Below are 24,578 nucleotides of genomic sequence, written 5' to 3'. Positions count from 1 at the left end.
AATAATGTGGTGAGGACAGCATACAGAAAAACATGTTTAGGTCTTATGACTATTAAGCAATTTTATTTAATGGATAACAAGCAAATAAATAACAGTAACCACAATCATTGCACATTCTAAATACCTATGCCTATATTCAATATATAATTTGTCAAGCAAAGGCGGCAATGGAACAGCAATGGCAGGAGTTTTTGGGGGTTATTCAGGAGGCACAACAGAAATTCATCCCAAGGAAGAGGAAGGGGAGGACGAGGCAACCATGGCTGAGGAGGGACGTCTCGGACAGCATAAAAGCAAAGGAAAAAACATACAAAGTGGCGAGAATTAGTGGGAAGCCAGAGGATTGGGAAGCCTTTAAAAGCGAGCAGAGGGATGAAGATGAAATATGTGTAAGCTAGCTTGTAACATAAAACAAGGTTGCAAGCGTTTTTTCGATATATAAAAGGTAAGAGAGAGAGACAAGAATGGACGCAGGACCACTGGAAAATGAGGCTGGAGAAGTAGCAAGAGGGAACAAAGGAATGGCAGGGGAACTGAAGGTGGATAAATCACCTGGACCGGATGGATTACACCCTAGGGTCCTAAAAGAGATAGCTGAGGAGATTGTGGAGACATTGGTGATGATCTTTCAGGAATCACTGGAGGAAGGAAGGGTCCCAGAGACTGGAAAGTGGCTAATGTAACACCACTGTTTAAGAAGGGAGGGAGGCAGAAGACGGGAAATTATAGGCCGGTTAGCCTGACTTCGGTCATTGGTAAGATTTTAGAGTCTGTTATTAAAGACGAGATTGCGGAGTACTTGGAAATGCATGGTAAAATAGGATTGAGTCAGAATGGCTTTGTCAGTTAGACTTCTTTGAGGAGGTAACAAGGAAGTTAGACATAACAAGGAAGTTAGAAAAAAGGAGAGCTAGTGGACGTGATCTATTTGGATTTCCAGAAGGCCTTTGACAAGGGGCCATACAGGATGCTGCTAAATAGGATAAGAGCCGATGGTATTAGGGGTAAGGTACTGTCATGGATAGAGGATTGGGGACTTCCGGTTGCGGCTATGCGGAGCTAAGCCGCACGATTCGGCAGCTCCCGCTATCACGGACTTTCGGGCTCTTTAGAGGAGCCCGAACGGAAATTTCTTTTGAAGACAACCCGTGGGGAAGGGAAGAGAGAGGTCCCCCTCCAACTTTTATGGACCGGACCAGAAGTGAAACGGCCAAAAAAGCGGCATTGGAGCAGCGGGAGAAGCGAGGGAAGAAAAACAAAATGGCGGTGGCCGGGGATAAAGGGGAATGCGGGCCGGAGCTGCAGGAGTTCATCAAGCGCTGCTTCGAGGAGCTGCGCAAGGAGATGCTGGCGCCTATGCTGTCGGCAATTGAAGGACTAGGGATAACCCAGAAGGCCCACGAGGTAAAGATCCAGGAGGTACAGAAAAGAGTCAGTGAGAATGAGGACGAGATCTTGGGCCTGGCGGTGAGAGTGGAGGAGCACGAGGCGTTGCACAAGAGGTGGGCGGGAAGACTTGGACACCTGGAGAACAGGTCGAGGAGAAAGAATCTGCGGATCCTGGGTCTCCCTGAAGGAGTGGAGGGGGCCGATGCCGGGGCATACACGAGCACGATGCCGAACCTAGGGAGCTACTACTGGGCAGCAAATGTGGCGATGATCCACAAGTGGGTGATGGAGGGAGAGGGGGCGGCATGGAAGAGGGTGGAGATGGCATCCTGTAAAGGACCGAGCCTGGGGGCGTTGGTGACGGCACCGCTGCCGCTCTCGCTGTCAAAGTATACCACGAGCCCGGTGGTGGCGGCAACGCTAAGGATTTGAGGCCAGTGGAGACGGCACAGGGGCGCAATGGGAGCCTCGGTGTGGTCCCCGATCAGGGGTAACCACTGGTTTGTCCCAGGGAGGATGGACGGGGGGTTCCAGAGCTGGCATCGGGCGGGGATTGGAAGAATGGGGGACCTATTCATTGATGGGACGTTTGCGAGCCTAGGGGCACTGGAGGAGAAGTTTGAGATACCCCCGGGAAATGGTTTTAGATACATGCAGATGAGGGCGTTTGTGAGGCGACAGGGGAGGGAATTCCCGTTGCTCCCGGCACAAGAAATTCAAGACAGGGTGATCTCGGGTGTATGGGTCGGGGATAGCAAGGTGTCGGCAATATACCAGGAGATGAAAGAGGGGGAAGTGCTGGTAGAGGAGCTGAAGGGTAAATGGGAGGAGGAGCTGGGGGAGGAGATCGAGGAGGGGTTATGGGCTGATGCCCAAGGTAGGGTTAATTCCTCCTCCTCGTGTGCCAGGCTCAGCCTGATACAATTTAAGATGTTCCACAGAGCGCACTTGACGGGGGCGAGGTTGAGTAGGTTCTTTGGGGTAGAGGACAGATGTGGAAGGTGCTCAGGCAGCCCGGAGAACCATGTCCATATGTTTTGGTCATGCCCGGCACTGGAGGGGTTCTGGAGAGGAGTGGCGGGAGCAATATCTCAGGTGGTGAAAGTCCGGCTCAAGCCAAGCTGGGGGCTAGCAATATTTGGAGTAGTGGACGAGTAGTGCCGGAGGCGAAAGAGGCTGGCATTCTGGCCTTTGCGTCCCTAGTAGCCCTGCGAAGGATCTTGCTAATGTGGAAGGAGGCGAAGCCCCCCAGCCTGGAGGCCTGGATAAATGATAGGGCTGGGTTCATAAAGTTGGAGAGGATTAAGTTTGCCTTGAGAGGGTCTGCGCAGGGGTTCTACAGGCGGTGGCAACCGTTCCTAGACTATCTCGCGGAGCGTTAGAGGAAGGTCGGTCAGCAGCAGCAGCAACCTTGGGGGGTGGAGGGGACGGGACTGCCTGGGAGGGTGGATGAGCAAGAGATAACATGAAGGGTTGGGGAAACTGGCACATACGGGTGAGGGCCAGTGTACAAATATCATTTTGCCATGTATATATCTTGCTCTGCACGATTTCTCGTTTTTTTTTTTGTTACGGGGGGGGGGGGGGGGGGGGGAGGTTATTGTTTGTAAGGGAGAAAAATTGTGTTAAAATTTTTTTAATAAATATATATATTTTTTAAAAATCAAGGATTTCATAGCACAGCATTTGGAAAGCAGTGGTATAATCAGACAGTCAGCATGGATTTACAAAAGGAAAATCATGGTTGACAAATCTACTGAAATTCTTTGACGATGTACCTAGTAGAGTTGACCAGGGAGAGTCAGTGGATGTGGTTTATTTAGACTTTCTGAAGGCTTTCGACATGGTCTCACATAGTGTAAAGTTAAAGTGCATGGGATTACAGGCAGTGCCTTGAGATGAGTAGAAAGCTGGTTAGCAGACAGGAAGAAAAATGTTGGAATAAATGAGTCTTTTTCCGGTTGGCAGACAGTGACTAGTGGGGTACCGCAAGGATCTGTGCTCGGACCCCAACTGTTCACATTATATATTAATGATCTGGATGAGGGAACAAAATGTAATTATCGCCAAATTCACAGATGATACAAAGTTGGGAGGGTGAGCTGTGAGGAGGATGCAGATGTTTCAGTGGGATTTGGACAGGCTGAGTGAGTGGGCACACGCATGGCAGATGTAGTATAATGTGGATAAAAAAAACACTTTGGTAGCAAAAATAGGAAGACAGATTATTATTTGAATGGGTGTAAATTGAGAGAGGCGGATACTCAGCGAGACTCTGGTGTCCTCGTGCATCTCACGGGGTCATAATGAATCTTAACAATGTCCTGTAGCTAGTGTGAGTCAGCCTCAGTAATACTTGGGCACACCTCGCTATACTCTGTAACACATCAAGATCATTAACATTTCTCAAAACTTTCATTGTGTATAGGGCATCACTCAACGATCCGCCCAGACTTACAAATTCACAGCTTTGTCATTCACTCACTGTATGAAAGTGCACGTGCGGCCAACTCTCATAAAATAATTTCATTTGTAGAAAAGTGGGTTATTCCCACAAATAGAGATAGACAGCATTACACATTTCAGGCAGACAGTTTAACAATACCTACTTGAGACTTGCGTGCTCAAACAAGGGAATTAATTTACTGGGAACACTGTAAAAGGACTTGATCTCAAGTGGTTGGCAGGTTGTGTCTCTCACTCTGTCCATCTTCACCGGGTCTTCACCAGTAGCTGTTTCAGGAACTCTGAAGGATCGCAGGCTGCAAGCAGAAAGTGCAATTCTAAATGACATGCAGAAAACTCTAACTCATCAGAGTATCTGTGAAATCGTGTTCCTATTGCCCCCAGTGGGAAAGATTCCTGACAAGATTGAACTCTATGTGAGAAATATGAGAATGACTAGAGCGAGGGTAGGTCCGATCAAGGACAGTAGCGGGAGATTGTGTATTGAGTCTGAAGAGATAGGAGAGGTCTTGAACGAGTACTTTTCTTCTGTATTTACAAATGAGAGGGGCCATATTGTTGGAGAGGACAGTGTGAAACAGACTGGTAAGCTCGAGGAAATACTTGTTAGGAAGGAAGATGTGTTGGGCATTTTGAAAAACTTGAGGATAGACAAGTCCCCCGGGCCTGACGGGATATATCCAAGGATGCTATGGGAAGCAAGAGATTAAATTGCAGATCCGTTGGCAATGATCTTTTCGTCCTCACTGTCAACAGGGTGGTACCAGGGGATTGGAGAGTGGCGATTGTCGTGCCCTTGTTCAAAAAAGGGAATAGGGATAACCCTGGGAATTACAGGCCAGTTAGTCTTACTTCGGTGGTAGGCAAAGTAATGGAAAGGGTACTGAGGGAAAGGATTTCTGAGCATCTGGAAAGACACTGCTTGATTTGGGATAGTCAGCACGGATTTGTGAGGGGTAGGTCTTGCCTTACAAGTCTTATTGAATTCTTTGAGGAGGTGACCAAGCATGTGGATGAAGGTAAAGCAGTGGATGTAGTGTACATGGATTTTAGTAAGGCATTTGTTAAGGTTCCCCATGGTAGGCTTATGCAGAAAGTAGGGAGGCGTGGGATAGTTGGAAATTTGGCCAGTTGGATAACAAACTGGCTAACCGATAGAAATCAGAGAGTGGTGGTGGATGGCAAATATTCAGCCTGGATCCCAGTTACCACAGACGTACCGCAGGGATCAGTTCTGGGTCCTCTGCTGTTTGTGATTTTCATTAATGACTTGGATGAGGGAGTTGAAGGGTGGGTCAGTAAATTTGCAGACGATACGAAGATTGATGGAGTTGTGGATAGTGAGGAGGGCTGTTGGCGGCTGCAAAGAGACATAGATAGGATGCAGAGCTGGGCTGAGAAGTGGCAGATGGAGTTTAACCCTGAAAAGTGTGAGGTTGTCCATTTTGGAAGGACAAATATGAATGCGGAATACAGGGTTAACGGTAGAGTTCTTGGCAATGTGGAGGAGCAGAGAGATCTTGGGGTCTATGTTCATACATCTTTGAAAGTTGCCACTCAAGTGGATAGAGCTGTGAAGAAGGCTCTATGATGGTGTGCAAGCGTTCATTAACAGAGGGATTGAATTTAAGAGCCGTGAGGTGATGATGCAGCTGTACAAAACCTTGGTAAGGCCACATTTGGAGTACTGTGTACAGTTCTGGTTGCCTCATTTTAGGAAGGATGTGGAAGCTTTGGAAAAGGTGCAACGGAGATTTACCAGGATGTTGCCTGAAATGGAGAGTAGGTCTTACGAGGAAAGGTTGAGGGTGCTGGGCCTTTTCTGATTAGAACGGAGAAGGATGAGGGGCGACTTGATAGAGGTTTATAAGATGATCAGGGGAATAGATAGAGTAGACAGTCAGAGACTTTTTCCCCGGGTGGAACAAATCATTACAAGGGGACATAAATTTAAGGTGAATGGTGGAAGATATAGGGGGAGATGTCAGAGGTAGGTTCTTTACCCAGAGAGTAGTGGGGGCATGGAATGCACTGCCTGTGGAAGTAGTTTAGTCGGAAACATTAGGGACCTTCAAGCAGCTATTGGATAGGTACATGGATTACGGTAGAATTATATAGTGTAGCTAATTTGTTCTTAAGGGTAGCATTGTGGATAGCACAATTGCTTCACAGCTCCAGGGTCCCAGGTTCGATTCCGGCTTGCGTCACTGTCTGTGCGGAGTCTGCACATCCTCCCCGTGTGTGCGTGAGTTTCCTCCGGGTGCTCCGGTTTCCTCCCACAGTCCACAGATGTGCAGGTTAGGTGGATTGGCCATGATAAATTGCCCTTAGTGTCCAAAATTGCCCTTAGTGTTGGGTGGGGTTACTGGGTTATGGGAATAGGGTGGAGGTGTTGACCTTGGGTAGGGTGCTCTTTCCAAGAGCCGGTGCAGACTCGATGGGCCGAATGGCCTCCTTCTGCACTGTAAATTCTATGATAATCTATGATTAATCTAGGACAAAGGTTCGGCACAACATCGTGGGCCGAAGGGCCTGTTCTGTGCTGTGTTTTTCTATGTTCGTCCTTTTAACAGAATGTCACTTCTTCAATTTCAATCTGCAAGACTAGAATTGTCAATGGAATCTGTTAATGAAGATTTGGTTGTGGTTTTAGAGGACTACTGTGCTGGAATCTATCGCTTTTGTCCCCTTTACATTATGCAGAAATAAACTGTACAGGCCCTTTAGCACATAAGCAGGTAAATAAAAGCAAATTACTGCGGATGCTGGAATCTGAAACAAAAACAGAAAATGCTGGACAATCACAGCGGGTCTGACAACATCTGTGGGGAGAGAAAAGAGCTAATGTTCAGATGACTCTTTGTCAAAGCTCGAGAGAACTGGAAATGGTGTTAGGCTTAATACTGTAGTGGGGAGAGGGTGTTTGCATTAAGGCAGAAAGACAGGGCAGCACGATGGCGCAGTGGTTAGCCCTGCTGCCTCACGACGCTGAGGTCCCAGGTTCGATCCCAGCTCTGGGTCACTGTCTGTGTGGAGTTTGCACATTCTCCCCGTGTTTGCGTGGGTTTCGCCCCCACAACCCAAAGATGTGCAGGGTAGATGGATTGGCCACGCTAAATTGCCCCTTAATTGGAAAAATGAATTGGACACTCTAAAAAATTTAAAAGGATTAAAATTTTAAAAAATGGCAGAAAGACAAAGGAATGTAAATGGAGGTGATTACGGATAAGAAGGGAATGGATAGTGGCACGTAAAGAGATTCAAATGTGTGACTGGCAGAACAAATGGGAGCAGTATGTTGAAGGACATCTCCATTTACATTCCTTTGTCTTTCTGTCCTCAACATCTTTGTCAATATCCACCTATTGCTGGCCCCCTACCCAGCTCCACCGCTCCATGCACATAAACAGGTCCAAATGAGCCAAGAGGCCATAAGATATAGGAGCAGAATTAGGACATTCGGCCCATCGAGTCTGCTCCGCCATTCAATCATGGCTGATATTTTCTCATCCCCATTCTCCTGCCTTCTCCCTGTAACCCCTGATCCCCTTATCAATCAAGAACCTATTTATCTCTGACTTAAAGACACTCAGTGATTTGGCCTCCACAGCCTTCTGTGGCAAAGAGTTCCACAGATTCACCACCCTCTGGTTGAAGAAATTCCTCATCTCTGTTTTAAAGGATTGTCCCTTTAGTCTGAGGCTGTGCCCTCGGGTTCTAGTTTCTCCTGCTAGTGGAAACATCTTCTCCACATCCACTCTATCTAAATTTATAAATTAAGAGGTTTTTTTTCAATTACGGTGCAATTTAGCGTGGCTAATCTACCTACCCTGCACATCTTTTTGGGTTGTGGGGGTGAGACCCACGCAAACAAGGGGAGACAGTGACCCGGGCCGAGATCAAACCCAGGCTCTCAGTACCATGGGACAGCAGTGCTAACCATTGAGCTACCCTGCCACCCACATGGACACGTGATTGATGAGGAATGGTTTTATTTTTCATACATACTCTGCATGCTTCCAGCTCACAGCAGTAATGCTTTCGACGCCTTTCGAGAGTTCCTTCACTTGCACTATCTGGCGTTGCTGCATAGTCTGAAGAAACTTGGAGAGCTGAGGACAAAGTTAAACAGACCACTTCAAAAACTCAGAGACCAAATCATTGATAGCATTAATAATAATCGCTTATTGTCACAAGTAGGCTTCAATGAAGTTACTGTGAAAAGCCCCCAGTCGCATGCAGTGCATTTGACTATCTCTGCCCTAAATCACTGGATTCTCACCACATGATGGTGATACTCAGGCTTCATGTGAAGAAGCCAACGTTTCAGAGGAGTGCGCAAGTATTGCAATCAGGTGATTATATTTAATGTTTCACATCATTACAAAGTTTCAGCTTCCCAGCAAAATAAAATTGTAGCATAACTGCAGCCAACAAATATATCACTTCACAAGATCAAAGATCACCCAGTACAGGCACTTTTAGCACCAGCTGTGATCTAACTGCAGAAAATTTGAGGTCAACTTTAAAACTGAATGTTAAAAAGGCCAATCAGTTTGCTGGATTACTCAGAATGAGAACAAACGTTAACAGTCACATAGGTCACAATTATTATTTTGCCACTGCAACACAAAACATGATTTATAAGGCCACATGGGAATCTGGACTAACGTCCGAGACAAAAAATACAAAAGGAAGTGATACAAATGTCTTGTGCAAATTCAGTAAGTTCACAGAGTTTAGAGTGTAGTTCTGGACATTCCTCTCTAAAAGACAGAAAAGGCTGCAGAAAAGATTCATTGGTATAAAACCTGGAATTAGGAGATATATTTATGAAGAAAGGCTTGAAAATTTCAGTTTTTGTTCACTGGAACAGTGAAGGGTAAAGGAGCAGTGGTTTTGAAAATTATTAAAGCTTTTGAGAAAGTAATTAGTGAAGGAAAATGGTCACCAAGGGAGTAAATTCAGAATGATCAGTCAAAGAATGAAGGGAGAAGTCAAAATACTTTTTTCATTAAGACTATTAGAATATGGAACATAAATGTCTACTGAGGAAAGGGATTATATCATTTCAGAAAAATTGCTAAGTATTTAAAAATAATCATTGAAGGGTATCGGAAATCTTCGAGGAGTGCGCTGGCTAGAAGCATACATCTCCAAAGATTTTTGTAATTTTTACTATCTTTGACTGTTGTACGAAATACTTCTATGCATTAACTTACCTTCTTATAACTTGATTTTTTGATGTCTAATTGTTGGCCTTCAGGACTATGCAATAAGAAAATAGCACAAAAAAATTAAAATAATTCTGCATAAATTAAGGTTCTGTATTTTAGTGAATAATGTACTCAAGTACATGGGGCTCTCAAACCAAGGGGACACCATTTCTTTATAACCAAGAAAACATATTTGACAAGCAGTGGAGCATAAACTCTTTTGCGTGATGCAGTTAACAGATGCAAGTCGATTGCCTGGGGGAGGGGGCAGGCAGTGCCGCAGGCTGTTCCCTGCATGGCTCACTTGGCATTCTTCATTGAATGGCTGCCTGCCCTGGTAAATCGACACAAGCCTCCCGCTGTGCTTCTAAAAGTGGCACTACACAAACAAATGTTTCTTCAGTATCTTTCATTAGGGAAGTGAGAAGAGTTGTCTAGCACTTCCATCACAGTGACATGTGCTGCAATTATCCAGTTCAGATCAGATTACTTTACAAAACAAATTACCTTAACATTGCTAGCTCATAAACAGATGAAGTCATATTTGTCAAACGTTTTTACATGATGGCTGAACTTTTGAAATGTTGCAAGCCAAGTTTGAGATAGGCCCAAAGTGGTCATTTTCTTTTCTTCAGTGGCGGAGGGGAAATAATTCTGTATCGTGCACGCACGTTTTGATACTTCCACAAGCTACGTTCAGAATTACCGTTCTTCACTTTGCTCAAGTTTTTAAGTGCACACTTAGGGCACGATCTACCGGCTGTTCACGCCAGTGGGATATTTTGGTCTCACCCCAGCGCACGGGCTTTCCAGCGATGAGGGGTGCAGTGACCGGGAAATTCCATCGACAACGGCGGGGTCGATAAATCCCACTGATGGACCGCCTCCAGAAACACGCAGCGGGTTGGTTGGTAAATCCCGCTGGCAGGCCACCTCCACTGCCGAAAACACGCGACGGGTTGGTTCGTAAATACCGCCCATGGTCTTGGCATGGATCAACGGCTCCAGTATTATTTTTTTAATGTTTAGGATGGGGGGGGGGGGGGGTTCTGTGCCAATTTAAAAATGAAGGCAATCGTATTTGTTTTGCAAAAAAACAGTACCAGACTGTGAATGTCTAATTCTTTTCTGGCCTTCTCTCTTCCCAATCTACTAACAAAAGTAGAAAAATCCAGGACGATGGCAATAAGATGCAAGATCGCTCATCCTGGGTGGCACGGTGATTAGCACTGCTGCCTCACAGTGCCAGGGACCCGGGTTCAATTCCAGCCTCGGGTCACTGTCAGTGCGGAGGTTGCACTTTCTCCCCGTGTCTGCATGATTCCTCCGGGTGCTCCGGTTTCCTCCCACAGTTCAAAGATGTGCAGGTTAGGTGGATTGGCCATGCTAAATTGCCCTTAGTGTCCAAAAAGTTTAGGTGGGGCTACTGAGTTACAGAGATAAGGTGGAGCTGTGTGCTCTTTCCAAGGGCTGGTGCACTCGATGGGCCGAATGGCCTCCTTCTGCACTGTAAACTCTATGATCCTATTATTTTTCCTTTGAGTCATCGCCTCAATTTCTAAATAAAATGCAGCCGGTTATAGAAAATCTGACTAATAATAAAGCAAAAGCTACTTTGAGACTTTGTAAACTAGTCCTTCGCTAAACTTGAAATGTGGAGTGCCAACCAAGCTCCCATAATGAACGATGCCATTTAGCAATCGAGATTGAATACTACACTTACCAACATGGATATACATGAACTTTGAGAAAGGTGCTTGTAAGGAGTGGCAGGTCTGCTTTCTTCACCTTAAATTTCAAAGCATGAAGGGAACACTGTAGAAGGAGCTCATCCATTTGCTCTGTAGAAATAGGAAGGGGAAAATAAAGCTATATTTGCTCTGCCCATTACAGGGTCCAACTGAATACTGGTCTGCTACTAAACTAACTTGAGAGGTCAGTTAACTGCCTGCCAATATTCTGTGAGAGGAATTAAACTGAATGCACACAATCACAATGGGCCCTGGTGTTTAATGCTACTACAGAAGACACTGGGCTTTTATTGCTAGCAGCAACCCCTTCCATTAAACTTTAGAAGATCTTAGATTTGTTTCTCAAAAATCATTTTATTCTGTCCATTTATTTATTTTAACATTGATATCCCTTTGCTAGCCTTCAAATACACTCACATTTCGCAACAAAATTTCTTGTAGCGATAAACATTGCCGTATGGGCTACTCAAATCAACATTGCTTAATTTAAGCTTCATGATAATTCAATCCTCCATATTCAATTCCTGATCTGCTACATTGTCTGTTTAATTCAAATTGTTGGATTATTCAGCCTTTTTTTTTTTGCATGAGGTGGTAACTGAATTTTAAGTAGATTGCAGTTTGTAAAATATATTCTTTTCATAAGATGAAACATTTTGAAAGGTTAGGATGCAGACTCAAAATGACAAACTGTGTACTTTTAATATGGGGCAAAAATGCAAAGAAGGAATCTATTCACCTTTTTATCAGATGCAACTATTGTAAAAAAAACTAACTGGAATCACAGTTCACTTTGTGGTTTCACAAAATGTTTGAATTTTAAAAAACATCAGTTTCCTACTGCTGGACTGTTTTCATTGCTTAACATTATTGGGTATTTCTCAAAATATCCAGAGACAGAATGAATATATCAAATTCTGCTTTTGTGTGATTCCAGGATTTTTAAACTGGTATGTAAGAAGATATGCACAGCGATCTACTTAAAACCAGGGACAATTTCTCATGACGGTTCCTTGTAGACGTGATATACATGTTTGATAATCTATTCTGGGTAGATTTTTTAAAAGAAAGTTCATTCATACCCTGTACAGTCCCAGTGATTTCTGTAGAGTCCTGGTCATTCCCAGTGTCCTGGTCATTCCCAGTGTCCTGGTCATTCCCAGTGTCTTTTATTATTTCTTTCAGATCAACAATCTCTGAGCCATGAGCCTTGCTATCATGTGTTTGGCCTGTTGCTGAAGATGCATGTTCGGATTCATTTTCCACATTGAAACCAAGGCTGCCCATGTCTGCTGTATCATTCTCTATACTGTCCAGCTCTGCAGTCACGTGCTTAATATCATCTGTCCCTTCTTCATTCTCCTCATCCTCCTCCTCTTCCGTCTGATGTCCTGTCTCCCCAGACTCACAGTACACGTGGGGAATCACAGGTGGGCTAGTCTTTTCTCCGAATGCCCTTAAAAAGAATAAAGAATTTAATTGATTTCAGAAAAGCATTTTCTCCCTCTTCCTCTTTCAAACTGCACCTTCCAGCGAAAATGAACCATGAACCAGCTGCCGTGTTGTACCCAAGTGTAGACCCACATAATACGTGGACTTATGCTTTTATCCTTTTTTCCTCCCCAAGGTTTGCAAGGGAAGTGGGGGATGCGGGTGGCAACAAGGGAGCAGTTTCCTTTAGCTACCTCACCCAGTCAATCCAGTTAACAACAGTAATTCAGCAAGTACTCAAACATGGATCTTACATTAGATATGGACAGTAATAGGGATGACAGTGGGAAAAAAAGGAATGGTCAAATTTGTAAGAACCCAAATTAATAATCATATTGGAAGGAAAAAAAATGAGTAGAGTTGTGGCACGGTAGCACAGTGGTTAGCACTGTTGCTTCACAGCACCAGGGTCCCAGGTTCGATTCGTGGCTTGGGTCACGGTCTGTGCGGAGTCTGCACGTTCTCCCCGTGTCTGCGTGGGTTTCCTCCGGGCGCTCCGGTTCCCTCCCACAAGCCCCGAAAGACGTGCTTGTTAGGTGAACTGGACATTCTGAATTCTCCCTCTGTTTCCCCAAACAGGTGCCGGATTGTGGCGACTCGGGGCTTTTCACAGTAACTTCATTGCAGCGTTAATGTAAGCCTACTTGTGACACCAATAAAGATTATTATTATTAAAGAACAGACACTAATATAAACGGAATCTTCCAGTGCTCCTTGTGTCAAGTTGGTGAGTGTACTATTGTATAAAATGCACAACAATCCAGACGGCAGAGTTAGAGATAGCCTCTGCTGGGCGGCACAGTGTTGCAGTAGTTAGCACTGCTGCCTCACGGCGCCAAGGACCCGGCTTCGGGTCACTGTCTGTGTGGAGTTTGCACGTTCTCACTGTGTCTGCGTGTGTCTCAACCCCAGAACCTAAAAGATGTGCAGGGTAGGTGGATTGGCCACGCTAAATTGCTCCTTAATTGGAAAAAAAAAGAATTGGGTACTTTAAATTTAATTAAGAAAAAATGTATACTGCCATATTTAAAATCAATTTCTTTGCGGCCATGTAAAATTTACAATTTGAATTGAGTACTTCCCATTCTTACCATAACTCATCCAGATATGTGTGGAGGGTGATGACGCCCTTTCCTTTCATATCAGCTGCAATCATCTCTGCTGTTGGTATAGTGACCAAGCCTACTGCCACTGGAGCTCTGCAATACGTTGAACAAAAGGGATAAAATAAAGCAACCACTATTTTTATTTTAAATTTAAATAGGATCATGTGGATCTTCCTCACCTCTCAAGTTGCTTGCAAAAGCTTGAGAGTGTTTCTTTTTAAAAAGTAGTTATATTGCTAGGACCTCTTTCCGATGCTGTGAGGTACATAAAAGCAGTGACCTTTGTTCCATTTGTCTGCAATACATACATCAACCAGCAGCCTTTCACAGAAAAGCAAGAATAACAGACAAAGAATACAAGGCCAACAACTGGCTCAATGTTCACCTCCGTGCTTCAGCCTTTTAACTTTATGATTTTCTGTGGGTTGCACAGCACAACTTGGCCTACAGTACAGTCTAGAGAAACAAAGATTTGTTGCAAATAAACTTTGCAAAAGGGATAAAAACTGGGGTAAAAAATGAAGTAATGGGAGTACTATACCTGTTTTCAACAAGATTAACTGCACAAAGATCTCCCTGCTGCACCTCAGGAAGACCAGAAGGTGGCACAACCACTCCAGGCAACATAAGGTCTGTAACAGTAAAATAATTCAGACTTACTGCATGCAGTGAATCCAAATGTTTACACAGCAGATTCTCATGAGAAAACAATTTTTGTATTAAATTTGCAAATAATTCATATTATAATCAAATGTAGAATCTTTCAATTTTGAGAGCATTAGAATAACGAATACCAATGATTCGGACATGTACATTGATATTTAATTGCACTATTTTTATAAAGATTAACTAAAGCGAGTCTAAAGTTAAAATGATACAGCGCAAGTCTGCAGAGATTATGTAGAGTTTCTACAACGTATTGTTCAGGATTTGGCTAGAGCACTGTGTGCAGTGCTGATTAATACACTAGAGAAGTGTAACCTTGATCATCTAGCAAGCAAAGTTTGGCCAATCTAACTAATATCATATAACGTTTTAAACGGCATTGGCAAGATAAACCCAGGAAATCAGCCCAACCAATACAATAAGAGGTTATAAACTGAAATATGTTTTGTGAACAGTAGATTTAAAATAGTTCCTAGAACAAAACCTTTATTCACATGTCTATTGGGGAAGGCAGTTCACTCAAATACGTTAGGGAAATTCAAGATAGTTAGATGCTGGGCTGGGTAAAATGGAACAGGATCAAGGAGACACAGCTGTGCCGGCCTCCACACCGTGACTATGTATGGGGTGGATGGTGGATTCGGATTCTTTTTCTTTGGTGTTTGTATGTAAAATGTTGAGGGTTGTTTGAGGATTGGTGGGAGGATGGGATTGTTGGCCTGAGGATTGTCATTGTATTCGTTACCGTTGATTGTTTGTTGGTAGGTGTAAATTTGGATGAAAATGTGAAAAAGGAACACGATCAAGCATGTTGTGGCGGCACGGTAGCACAGTGGTTAGCACTGTTGCTTCACAGCACCAGGGTCCCGGGTTCGATTCCCGGCTTGGGCCACTGTCTGTGCGGAGTGTGCACGTTCTCCCCGTGTCTGCGTGGGTTTCCTCCGGGTGCTCCGGTTTCCTCCCACAAGTCCCAAAAGACGTGCTGTTAGGTAATTTGGACATTCTTTTTTTAAAATAAATTTAGATTACCCAATTCATTTTTTCCGATTAGGGGGCAATTTAACATGGCCAATCCACCTACCCTGCACATCTTTGGGTTATGGGGGTGAAACCCACGCAAACACGGGGAGAATGTGCAAACTCCACACAGACAGTGACCCAGAGCTGGGATCGAACCTGGGATCTCGGCGCCATGGGACTACAGGGCTAACCCACTGTGCCACTGTGCTGCCCGTAATTTGGACATTCTGAATTTTCCCTCAGTGTACCCGAACAGGCGCAGGAGTGTGACGACTGGGGGCTTTTCACAGTAACTTCATTGCAGTGTTAATATAAGCCTAATTGTGATAATAAAGATTATATAAATTTTACTCCCATCACCCTTGACACTTTCTTCCTGCTCATATGACTGAAACATTGCCCAGTGGTCACAACTTTGGAAATGGAAACAGATGAGTAATGTCTTAATTGCCATTCATCTAACAGTTTCTCAACATTTATGGCCTCATGTGAGAACTAATAATTTATAAAAAATAAATTTTAAAGATAAATCCTGAAAAAAGGAACACAAACGCTAATAGGTGGGTTTTCCATAAAATCCCAGAGTGCAGGAGGTCTTTCAGCCCATCAAGTCTGTACTGACTCTCCGAAAGAGCATCCTATCTAAGCCCACTTCCCCGCCCTATCCCCGTAACCGTGCAAATTTAGCATGGCCTAACCTGCACATCTTTGGACTGTGGGAGGAAACCGGAGCACCCGGAGGAAACCCACGCAGGCACAGGGAGAACGTGCAGACTCCGCACAGACAGTGACCCAAGGCTATAATTTTACCCAGGTCCCTGGAGCTGTGAGGCAGCAGTGCTGCCCCCGTCCCACCCATATGTATTTTGCGACGGCAGAGGCAGCCCGCCTGGACCAGTGGCGGAATCTTCCCGCTGCCGGCAAATGGCCGGAAAATCCCCCCACCCCAATATTTGATTAAAACCTTTGCCGGAAACTAAAACACAGCAGCGACAGCCCGGGCTTAAAACAAAACATGAACTAAAAAGATACAAAATTCAAATTAAAATAATTTCTTGGACAGAACTCCCATTGTACAATTTAATACAGGGGTTCAGACGAGGTCATTAACCTCAAAAGCAAAGTTCACTTTATAAACAACTTGGCACGTCACTAAATTACTGTCTTGCATCTCTCCCTTATATCGGGATTTTTTTTGTAAGTTCAAAATGACAATTTATGCCTTTTTCCCACAAGAGGCTGTACTGGAGTGTCGTGCTGCTCAACAAAAGAAAAACAACAACTACCCCAAAGAATAAAATGCCCCAAAGCACTTCAGAGGCGAACCAAGGGATTGGTAAAGGAGGGGAAAATACAATATGAATGTTCACTAGCGGGGAACATAAAAACTGACTGTAACAGTTTCTATAGATATGTAAAGAGAATAAAATAGATACAAACTAATGTAGGCCCCTTACAGTCAGAAATGGGGGAATTCATAACAGGGAACAAAGAAATGGCTGAGGAACCAAGTTAATACAAAGGAATATGTGAATAATGTGCCGGACGTTCTGAGAAACACAAGTTTTAGTGAGGAGCTGAAGGAAATTAGAGAAATAGTTTGGGGGAAATTAATGGAATTAAGGGTGTATAAATCTCCAGGGCCGGATAATCTTCATCCCAGAGTACTTAGGCAAGTGGCCCTAGAAATAATAGATCCATTGGTGGTCATTTTCCAAAATTCTTTGGACTCTGGAATGGTTCCTCCAGATTATAAGAACATAAGAACTAAAAGCAGTTCCACCATTCAATAAGATCATGGCTGATCGTTTTGTGGACTCAGCTCCACTTACCCACCCACTTGCCATAATCTTAATTCCTTTACTGTTCAAAAATCTATCTACCTTTGCCTTAAAAACATTTAACGAGGTAGCCTCAACTCAGTCCTAAAGCTGCTCCCCTTTATTTTGAGGCTATGCCCCCTAGATCTAGTTTCACCCACCAGTGGAAACAACCTCCCTGTTTCTATTCTATCTATTCCCTTCATAATCTTATATGTTTCAATCTGATCCCCCCTCATTCTTCTAAATTCCAATGAGTATAGTCCCAGTCTTCTTAGTCTCTCCTCAAGTTAGTCCTCTCAACTCCGTAATCAGCCTAGTGAATCTCCTCTGTACACCCTCCAGTGCCAGTACATCCTTTCTCTAGTAAGGAGACCAAAACTGTACACAGTACTCCAGGTGGGAGTACTGGGGCTGGTTTAGCACAGGGCTAAATCGCTGGCTTTGAAAACAGACCACGGAAGGCCAGCAGCACGGTTCAATTCCCGTACCAGCCTCCCCGAACAGGTGCCGGAATGTGGCGACTAGGGGCTTTTCACAGTAACTTCATTTGAAGCCTACTTCTGATAATAAGCGATTTTCATTTCATTTCATTCAGGTGTGGCCTCACTAGCACCCTATACAGCTGCAATATAACATCCCTGCTTTTAAACTCCATCCCTCTAGCATTGAAGGACAAAATTCCATTTGCCTTCTTAATTACCTGTTGCACCTGTAAACCAACTTTTTGCGATTCATGCACAAGGACACCCAGGTCCCTCTGCACAGCAGCTTGCTGCAATTTTTACCATTTAAATAATAGTCCATTTTGCTGTTATTCCTACCAAAATGGATGACCTCACATTTACCAACATTGTATTCCATCTGCCAGACCCTTGTCCACTCAAACTATCCAAATCCCTCTGCAGACTTTCAGTGTCCTCTGCACACTTGGCTCTACCACTCATCTCAGTGTCATCTGCGAACTTTGACACATTACAATTGGTCCCCAACTCCAGATCATGTATGTAAATTGTAAACAATTGCGGACCCAACACTGATCCCTGAGGCACACCACTCGCCACTCATGATTTGGATGAGGGAACTAAATGTATTATCTCCAAATTCACAGATGATACAAAGTTGGGTGGGAGGGTGAGCTGTGAGGAGGATGCAGAGATGTTTCAGCGGGATTTGGACAGGCTGAGTGAGTGGACACATGCATGGCAGATGCAGTATAATGTGGATAAATGTGAGGCTATCCGCTTCGGTAGGAAAAATAGGAAGGCAGATTATTATTTGATTATTATCGCCAACTAGAAAAATACCCATTTATCCCCACTCTTTGCTTTCTGTCAGTTAACCAATCCTCTATCCATGCCAATACATTACTTGGAACACCATGCACCTTTGGAGGATAGCTAATATAACCCTGCTATTCAAAAATGGAAATAGAGCAAAAACAGAGATCTATAGACCAGTGAGCCTAATGTCGGTAGTAGGGAAGTTGCCGGAGTCCATTATCAAGGATTTCAGACTTCCGGGTGCGGCTATGCAGAGCTAGGTCGCATATTCGGCAGCTCCCGCTTGGAATGGACTTTTGGGCTCTTTTACAGGGCCCCCACGGCATTTGTTTGACATTTCCCGGTGTGGGAAGAAGGCTGCAGCATTCCCCTGACGGTGTCCCCCAGGAGTGTTGTGTCTTTTGGCTACCAGACCCGGCAGAAACAGTGAAAGATTTGGCTTGAGCTGCAGCAGTAGACGAGGGCCTCTTCCAGCATGCAGGTGGGGGAAGGGCAAGCTTAAAGCTGCAATCTGGCTTGACTCTATCAAAGGTGAATTCTAGCAGCAGAGGGAACAACTGTGAAAAGATCTACCAGGGCCATTGAAGAAGCAGGGACGAGGCTTCTGGTGGCGGCCATGGAGGTGTAGGTCGCGCATTCGGCAGCTCCCGCCTGGAGCCGACTCTCAGACCTTTTTCAGGAGTTTCCATAGACATTTTGGGGCAGACTGGTGAAGCAAACACTGCCAACTTCTATGAAACGGACCAGAAGTGTAACGGCCAAAGGAGCGGCACTGGAGCAACGGGAAAAGCAAGGGAAAGAAAACAAAATGGCGGCGGCCAAGGACAAAGGGGAGCTGCAGGAGTTCATCAAGTGCTGCTTCGAGGAGCAGCGCGAGGAGATGCGCAAAGAGATGTTGGCGCCTATGCTTTCGGCAATTGAAGGACTCGGGATCACGCAGAAGGCCCACGAAGCTAAGATCCAGGAGGTACAGAAAAGAGTCAGTCAGAACGAGGACGAGCTCGTGGGCCTGGCGGTGACAGTGGAGCAGAACGAGGCGCTACACAAGAGGTGGGCGGGAAGACTCGAAGACCTGGAGAACAGGTCGAGGAGAAAGAATCTGCGAATCCTGGGTCTCCCTGAGGGAGTGGAGGGGGCTGATGCCGGGGCATACACGAGCACGATGCTCAAGGCGATGATGGGCACGAAGGCCCCTTCGAGGCCGCTGGAGTTGGACGGGGCACATCGGGTGCTGGCGAAGAAGCCCCAGGCAAATGAGCCGCCAAGGGCGATGGTGGTGAGGTTCCACCGGTTCACGGACAGAGAGTGGGTCCTGAGACGGGCCAAGAAGGAGCGGAGCAGTAAGTGGGACAATGCAGAGATCCGAATATACCCGGACTGGAGCACGGAGGTTGCAAAGCGGAGAGCGGGTTTCAACCGGGCCAAAGCGGCGTTGTACCGGAAAGAAGTGAAATTCGGAATGCTGCAGCCAGCGCGACTGTGGGTCACATACAAGGGCCAACACTATTACTTCAAAACGCCTGAAGAGGCGTGGATCTTTGTACAAGCTAAAAAGTTGGACTCTAACTGAGGGTTTGTGAGGGTGGGGGGGATGTTTTGGGGTTTGATGTGTGATGTTTGTTGTATATAGGGGGTCAATCACGCGCAGGAAATGTTACATGGGCTGGGGGAGAGAGACAAGGCCGCGACAGGAGCTGCGCCAGAGGGGGCGGAGCGGGCTTTGGAAAGCGGGGTTTTTTTTACCGCGCGCGGGAAGAAAGGCGGGAAGGAGAACGAAGGAATGCATATGGATTGGGAGACTCCCACACGGGGAGGTCAATGGGACGACGGGGGAAGCCGGGGTCAGCTGACTTACGGGAGAGACATGGGGGGAGCAAAAAAACTAGACAGGGGTCTAGCGGGGGGAGGGGAGGGGGGGGGGGGGAAGGCGGGTTGCTGCTGCACTGGCCGAAAGGGAATGGGACACAGAAGAGGTGGTCGGGACGGGGGTCCCCCCTCTGGGGGACTGGAGGGTGAGAGAGGCGTGGACACGGGACTGGCCCAGGAAAGGAGATGGCTAGGCGGGGTGTGTGTGTGTGTTGGGGGGGGGGGGGGGTGAGAGCCCCTCCAATCCGGCTGATAACGTGGAATGTGAGGGGCCTGAATGGGCCGGTGAAGAGGACTCGAGTGTTCGCGCACTTAAAGGGACTGAAGGCGGACGTGGCCATGCTCCAAGAGACACATCTGAAGGTGGCGGACCAGGTCAGGTTAAGAAAGGGATGGGTAGGACAGGTATTCCACTCGGGACTGGACGCGAAGAATAGAGGGGTGGCAATATTGGTGGGAAAGCGGGTGTCATTTGAGGCCAAGACTATTGTAGCGGACAATGGAGGGCGATATATAATTGTGAGCGGTAGGCTGCAAGGGACGTGGGTGGTGTTGGTAAACGTATACGCCCCGAACTGGGATGATGCAGGATTCATGAAGCGCATGTTCGGGCGCATTCCGGACCTGGAGATAGGAGGCCTGATAATGGGAGGGGACTTCAATACAGTGTTAGATCCAGCACTGGACCGCTCCAAATCAAGGACTGGAAAGAGGCCGGCGGCAGCCAAGGTACTTAGGGGGTTTCTGGGTCAGATGGGGGGAGTGGACCCATGGCGGTTTGCAAGGCCGCAGGCCAGGGAATTTTCTTTCTTCGCCCATGGACACAAAGCCTACTCCCGGATAGATTTCTTTGTTCTGGGTAGGGCGCTCATCCCGCGGGTGGAGGGGACGGAGTATTCGGCTATAGCCTTTTCAGACCATGCCCCGCACTGGGTGGAACTGGAGCTGGGAGAGGAGAGGGACCAACGCCCGTTGTGGCGGCTGGATGTGGGACTGCTGGCGGACAAGGTGGTGTGTGGGAAGGTGAGGGGGTGTATCGAAAGGTACTTGGAGGCCAACGACAACGGGGAGGTGCGGGTGGGGGTGGTATGGGAGGCGTTGAAGGCGGTGATCAGGGGAGAGCTAATTTCCATTAGGGCTCATAGGGAGAAGAAAGAGGGCATGGAAAGGGAGAGGTTAGTGGGGGAGATTTTGAGAGTGGACAGGAGATACGCAGAGGCCCCGGAGGTAAGATTACTTGGGGAAAGACGACGGCTCCAGACGGAGTTTGACCTGTTGACCACAGGGAAGGCGGAGGCACAGTGGAGGAAAGTGCAGGGGGCGACCTACGAGTATGGGGAAAAGGCTAGTCGGTGCTGGCACACCAGCTCCGTAAGAGAATGGCAGCGAGGGAAATAGGAGGAGTCAAAGATGGAAGGGGAGCCACGGTTCGGAGTGCAACGAAAATAAACAAGGTATTCAAGGCCTTTTATGAAGAGCTGTACAGATCCCAGCCCCCAGCGGGGGAAGAGGGGATGAGACGATTCCTAGATCAGCTGAGATTCCCGAGGGCGGAGGAGCAAGAGGTGGCTGGTTTGGGGGCCACCAGTTGAGTTGGAGGAGCTGAGCAAGGGTTTGGGGAGCATGCAGGCGGGGAAGGCCCCGGGACCGGACGGGTTCCCGGTGGAGTTCTACAGGAAGTACGCAGACCTGTTGGCCCCGCTACTGGTGAGGACCTTTAATGAGGCAAGAGAGGAGGGGACCCTGTCAGAAGCGACAATTTCTTTGATCCTAAAGCGGGACAAGGACCCACTGCAATGTGGATCATACAGGCCGATCTCGCTCCTCAATGTGGATGCAAAGTTGCTGGCAAAAGTGCTGGCTACGAGGATCGAGGACTGTGTCCCGGGGGTAATCCACGAGGACCAGATGGGATTTGTAAAGGGCAGGCAACTAAACACCAATGTGCGGCGGCTCTTAAACGTGATAACGATGCCATCGGAGGAGGGAGAGGTGGAGATAGTGGCAGCTATGGACGCGGAGAAGGCCTTTGACCGAGTAGAGTGGGAGTACCTCTGGGAGGTGCTGCGTAGGTTTGGGTTCGGATGACCTGTTGCTGTACGTGGCGGATCCAATGGAGGGGATGGTGGAGGTCATGCAGACTCTAAGGGAGTTTGGGGAGTTTTAGGACTATAAGCTCAATGTAGGGAAGAGTGGGCTCTTTGTATTACAGGCGGGGGACCAAGAAAGAGGGCTAGGGGACCTACCGCTGAGGAGGGCGGAGGGGAGCTTTCGGTATCTGGGGATCCAGATAGTCAGGAGTTGGGGGGCCCTACACAAACTGAATCTGACGAGGTTGGTGGAGCAAATGGAGGAGGATTTCAAAAGATGGGACATGTTACCGCTCTCGCTGGCGGGTAGAGTGCAGTCAAAAGAACAAAGAACAAAGAAATGTACAGCACAGGAACAGGCCCTTCGGCCCTCCAAGCCCGTGCCGACCATACTGCCCGACTAAACTACAATCTTCTACACTTCCTGGGTCCGTATCCTTCTATTCCCATCCTATTCATATATTTGTCAAGATGCCCCTTAAATGTCCCTATCGTCCCTGCTTCCACTACCTCCTCCGGTAGTGAGTTCCAGGCACCCACTACCCTCTGCGTAAAAAACTTGCCTCGTACATCTACTCTAAACTTTGCCCCTCTCACCTTAAACCTATGCCCCCTAGTAATTGACCCCTCTACCCTGGGGAAAAGCCTCTGACTATCCACTCTGTCTATGCCCCTCATAATTTTGTATACCTCTATCAGGTCGCCCCTCAACCTCCTTCGTTCCAGTGAGAACAAACCGAGTTTATTCAATCGCTCCTCATAGCTTATGCCCTCCATACCAGGCAACATTCTGGTAAATCTCTTCTGCACCCTCTCTAAAGCCTCCACATCCTTCTGGTAGTGTGGCGACCAGAATTGAACACTATACTCCAAGTGTGGCCTAACTAAGGTTCTATACAGCTGCAACATGACTTGCCAATTCTTATACTCAATGCCCCGGCCAATGAAGGCAAGCATGCCGTATGCCTTCTTGACTACCTTCTCCACCTGTGTTGCCCCTTTCAATGACCTGTGGACCTGTACTCCTAGATCTCTTTGACTTTCAATACTCTTGAGGGTTCTACCATTCACTGTATATTCCCTACCTGCATTAGCCCTTCCAAAATGCATTACCTCACATTTGTCCGGATTAAACTCCATCTGCCATCTCTCCGCCCAAGTCTCCAGACAATCTAAATCCTGCTGTATCCTCAGACAGTCCTCATCGCTATCCGCAATTCCACCAACCTTTGTGTCGTCTGCAAACTTACTAATCAGACCAGTTACATTTTCCTCCAAATCATTTATATATACTACAAAGAGCAAAGGTCCCAGCACTGATCCCTGTGGAACACCACTGGTCACAGCCCTCCAATGAGAAAAGCATCCCTCCATTGCTACCCTCTGCCTTCTATGGCCTAGCCAGTTCTGTATCCACCTTGCCAGTTCACCCCTGATCCCATGTGACTTCACCTTTTGTACTAGTCTACCATGAGGGACCTTGTCAAAGGCCTTACTGAAGTCCATATAGACAACATCTACTGCCCTACCTGCATCAATCATCTTAGTGACCTCCTCGAAAAACTCTATCAAGTTAGTGAGACACGACCTTCCCTTCACAAAACCGTGCTGCCTCTCACTAATACGTCCATTTGCTTCCAAATGGGAGTAGATCCTGTCTCGAAGAATTCTCTCCAGTAATTTCCCTACCACTGAAGTAAGGCTCACCGGCCTGTAGTTCCCGGGATTATCCTTGCTACCCTTCTTAAACAGAGGAACAACATTGGCTATTCTCCAGTCCTCCGGGACATCCCCTGAAGACAGCGAGGATCCAAAGATTTCTGTCAAGGCCTCAGCAATTTCCTCTCCAGCCTCCTTCAGTATTCTGGGGTAGATCCCATCCGGCCCTGGGGACTTATCTACCTTAATATTTTTTAAGACACCCAACACCTCGTCTTTTTGGATCACAATGTGACCCAGGCTATCTACACCCCCTTCTCCAGACTCAACATCTACCAATTCCTTCTCTTTGGTGAATACTGATGCAAAGTATTCATTTAGTACCTCGCCCATTTCCTCTGGCTCCACACATAGATTCCCTAGAGTCGGTCAAAATGGTGGTCCTTCCGAGGTTTCTGTTTGTGTTTCAGTGCCTTCCCATCGTGATCACTAAGGCCTTTTTTAAGAGAGTAGGCAGGAGTATTATGGGGTGTGTGTGGGCGAATAAGACCCCGAGAGTAAGGAGAGGTTTCCTGGAACGCAGTAGGGAACCGAGGAGGGTTGGCGTTGCCAAACCTGGCGAGCTACTACTGGGCAGCAAATGTGGCGATGATCCGCAAGTGGGTTATGGAGGGAGAGGGGGAGGCATGGAAGAGGATGGAGATGGCGTTCTGTAAAGGAACGAGCCTGGGGGCGTTGGTGACGGCACCGCTGCC

The 24,578-nt window shown here is 46.7% G+C and overlaps 1 protein-coding gene across 2 annotated transcripts in view; it reads right to left on the bottom strand.

Moving 5' to 3' along the window:
* Positions 1-24,578, bottom strand: part of eif2d (eukaryotic translation initiation factor 2D) — a 53,558-nt gene that overhangs the window by 16,285 nt on the left and 12,695 nt on the right. For both annotated transcript variants that reach the window (XM_072479897.1, XM_072479898.1), the window contains exons 4-10: positions 13,961-14,051; positions 13,405-13,512; positions 11,905-12,278; positions 10,795-10,912; positions 9,078-9,123; positions 7,864-7,967; positions 3,999-4,151 (exon numbers count right to left, since the gene is read on the bottom strand). In XM_072479897.1, coding sequence (XP_072335998.1) covers positions 3,999-4,151; positions 7,864-7,967; positions 9,078-9,123; positions 10,795-10,912; positions 11,905-12,278; positions 13,405-13,512; positions 13,961-14,051 — 994 coding nt within the window. The remainder of the gene's footprint in view (positions 1-3,998; positions 4,152-7,863; positions 7,968-9,077; positions 9,124-10,794; positions 10,913-11,904; positions 12,279-13,404; positions 13,513-13,960; positions 14,052-24,578) is intronic.

This window comes from Scyliorhinus torazame, chromosome 17 (genome assembly GCF_047496885.1).
Source record: "Scyliorhinus torazame isolate Kashiwa2021f chromosome 17, sScyTor2.1, whole genome shotgun sequence".
In the NCBI taxonomy this organism is placed as follows: Eukaryota; Metazoa; Chordata; class Chondrichthyes; order Carcharhiniformes; family Scyliorhinidae; genus Scyliorhinus; species Scyliorhinus torazame.
The sequence above is the reverse complement of the archived record's forward strand: the minus strand, read 5'-3'. Positions and strand labels throughout refer to the sequence as shown.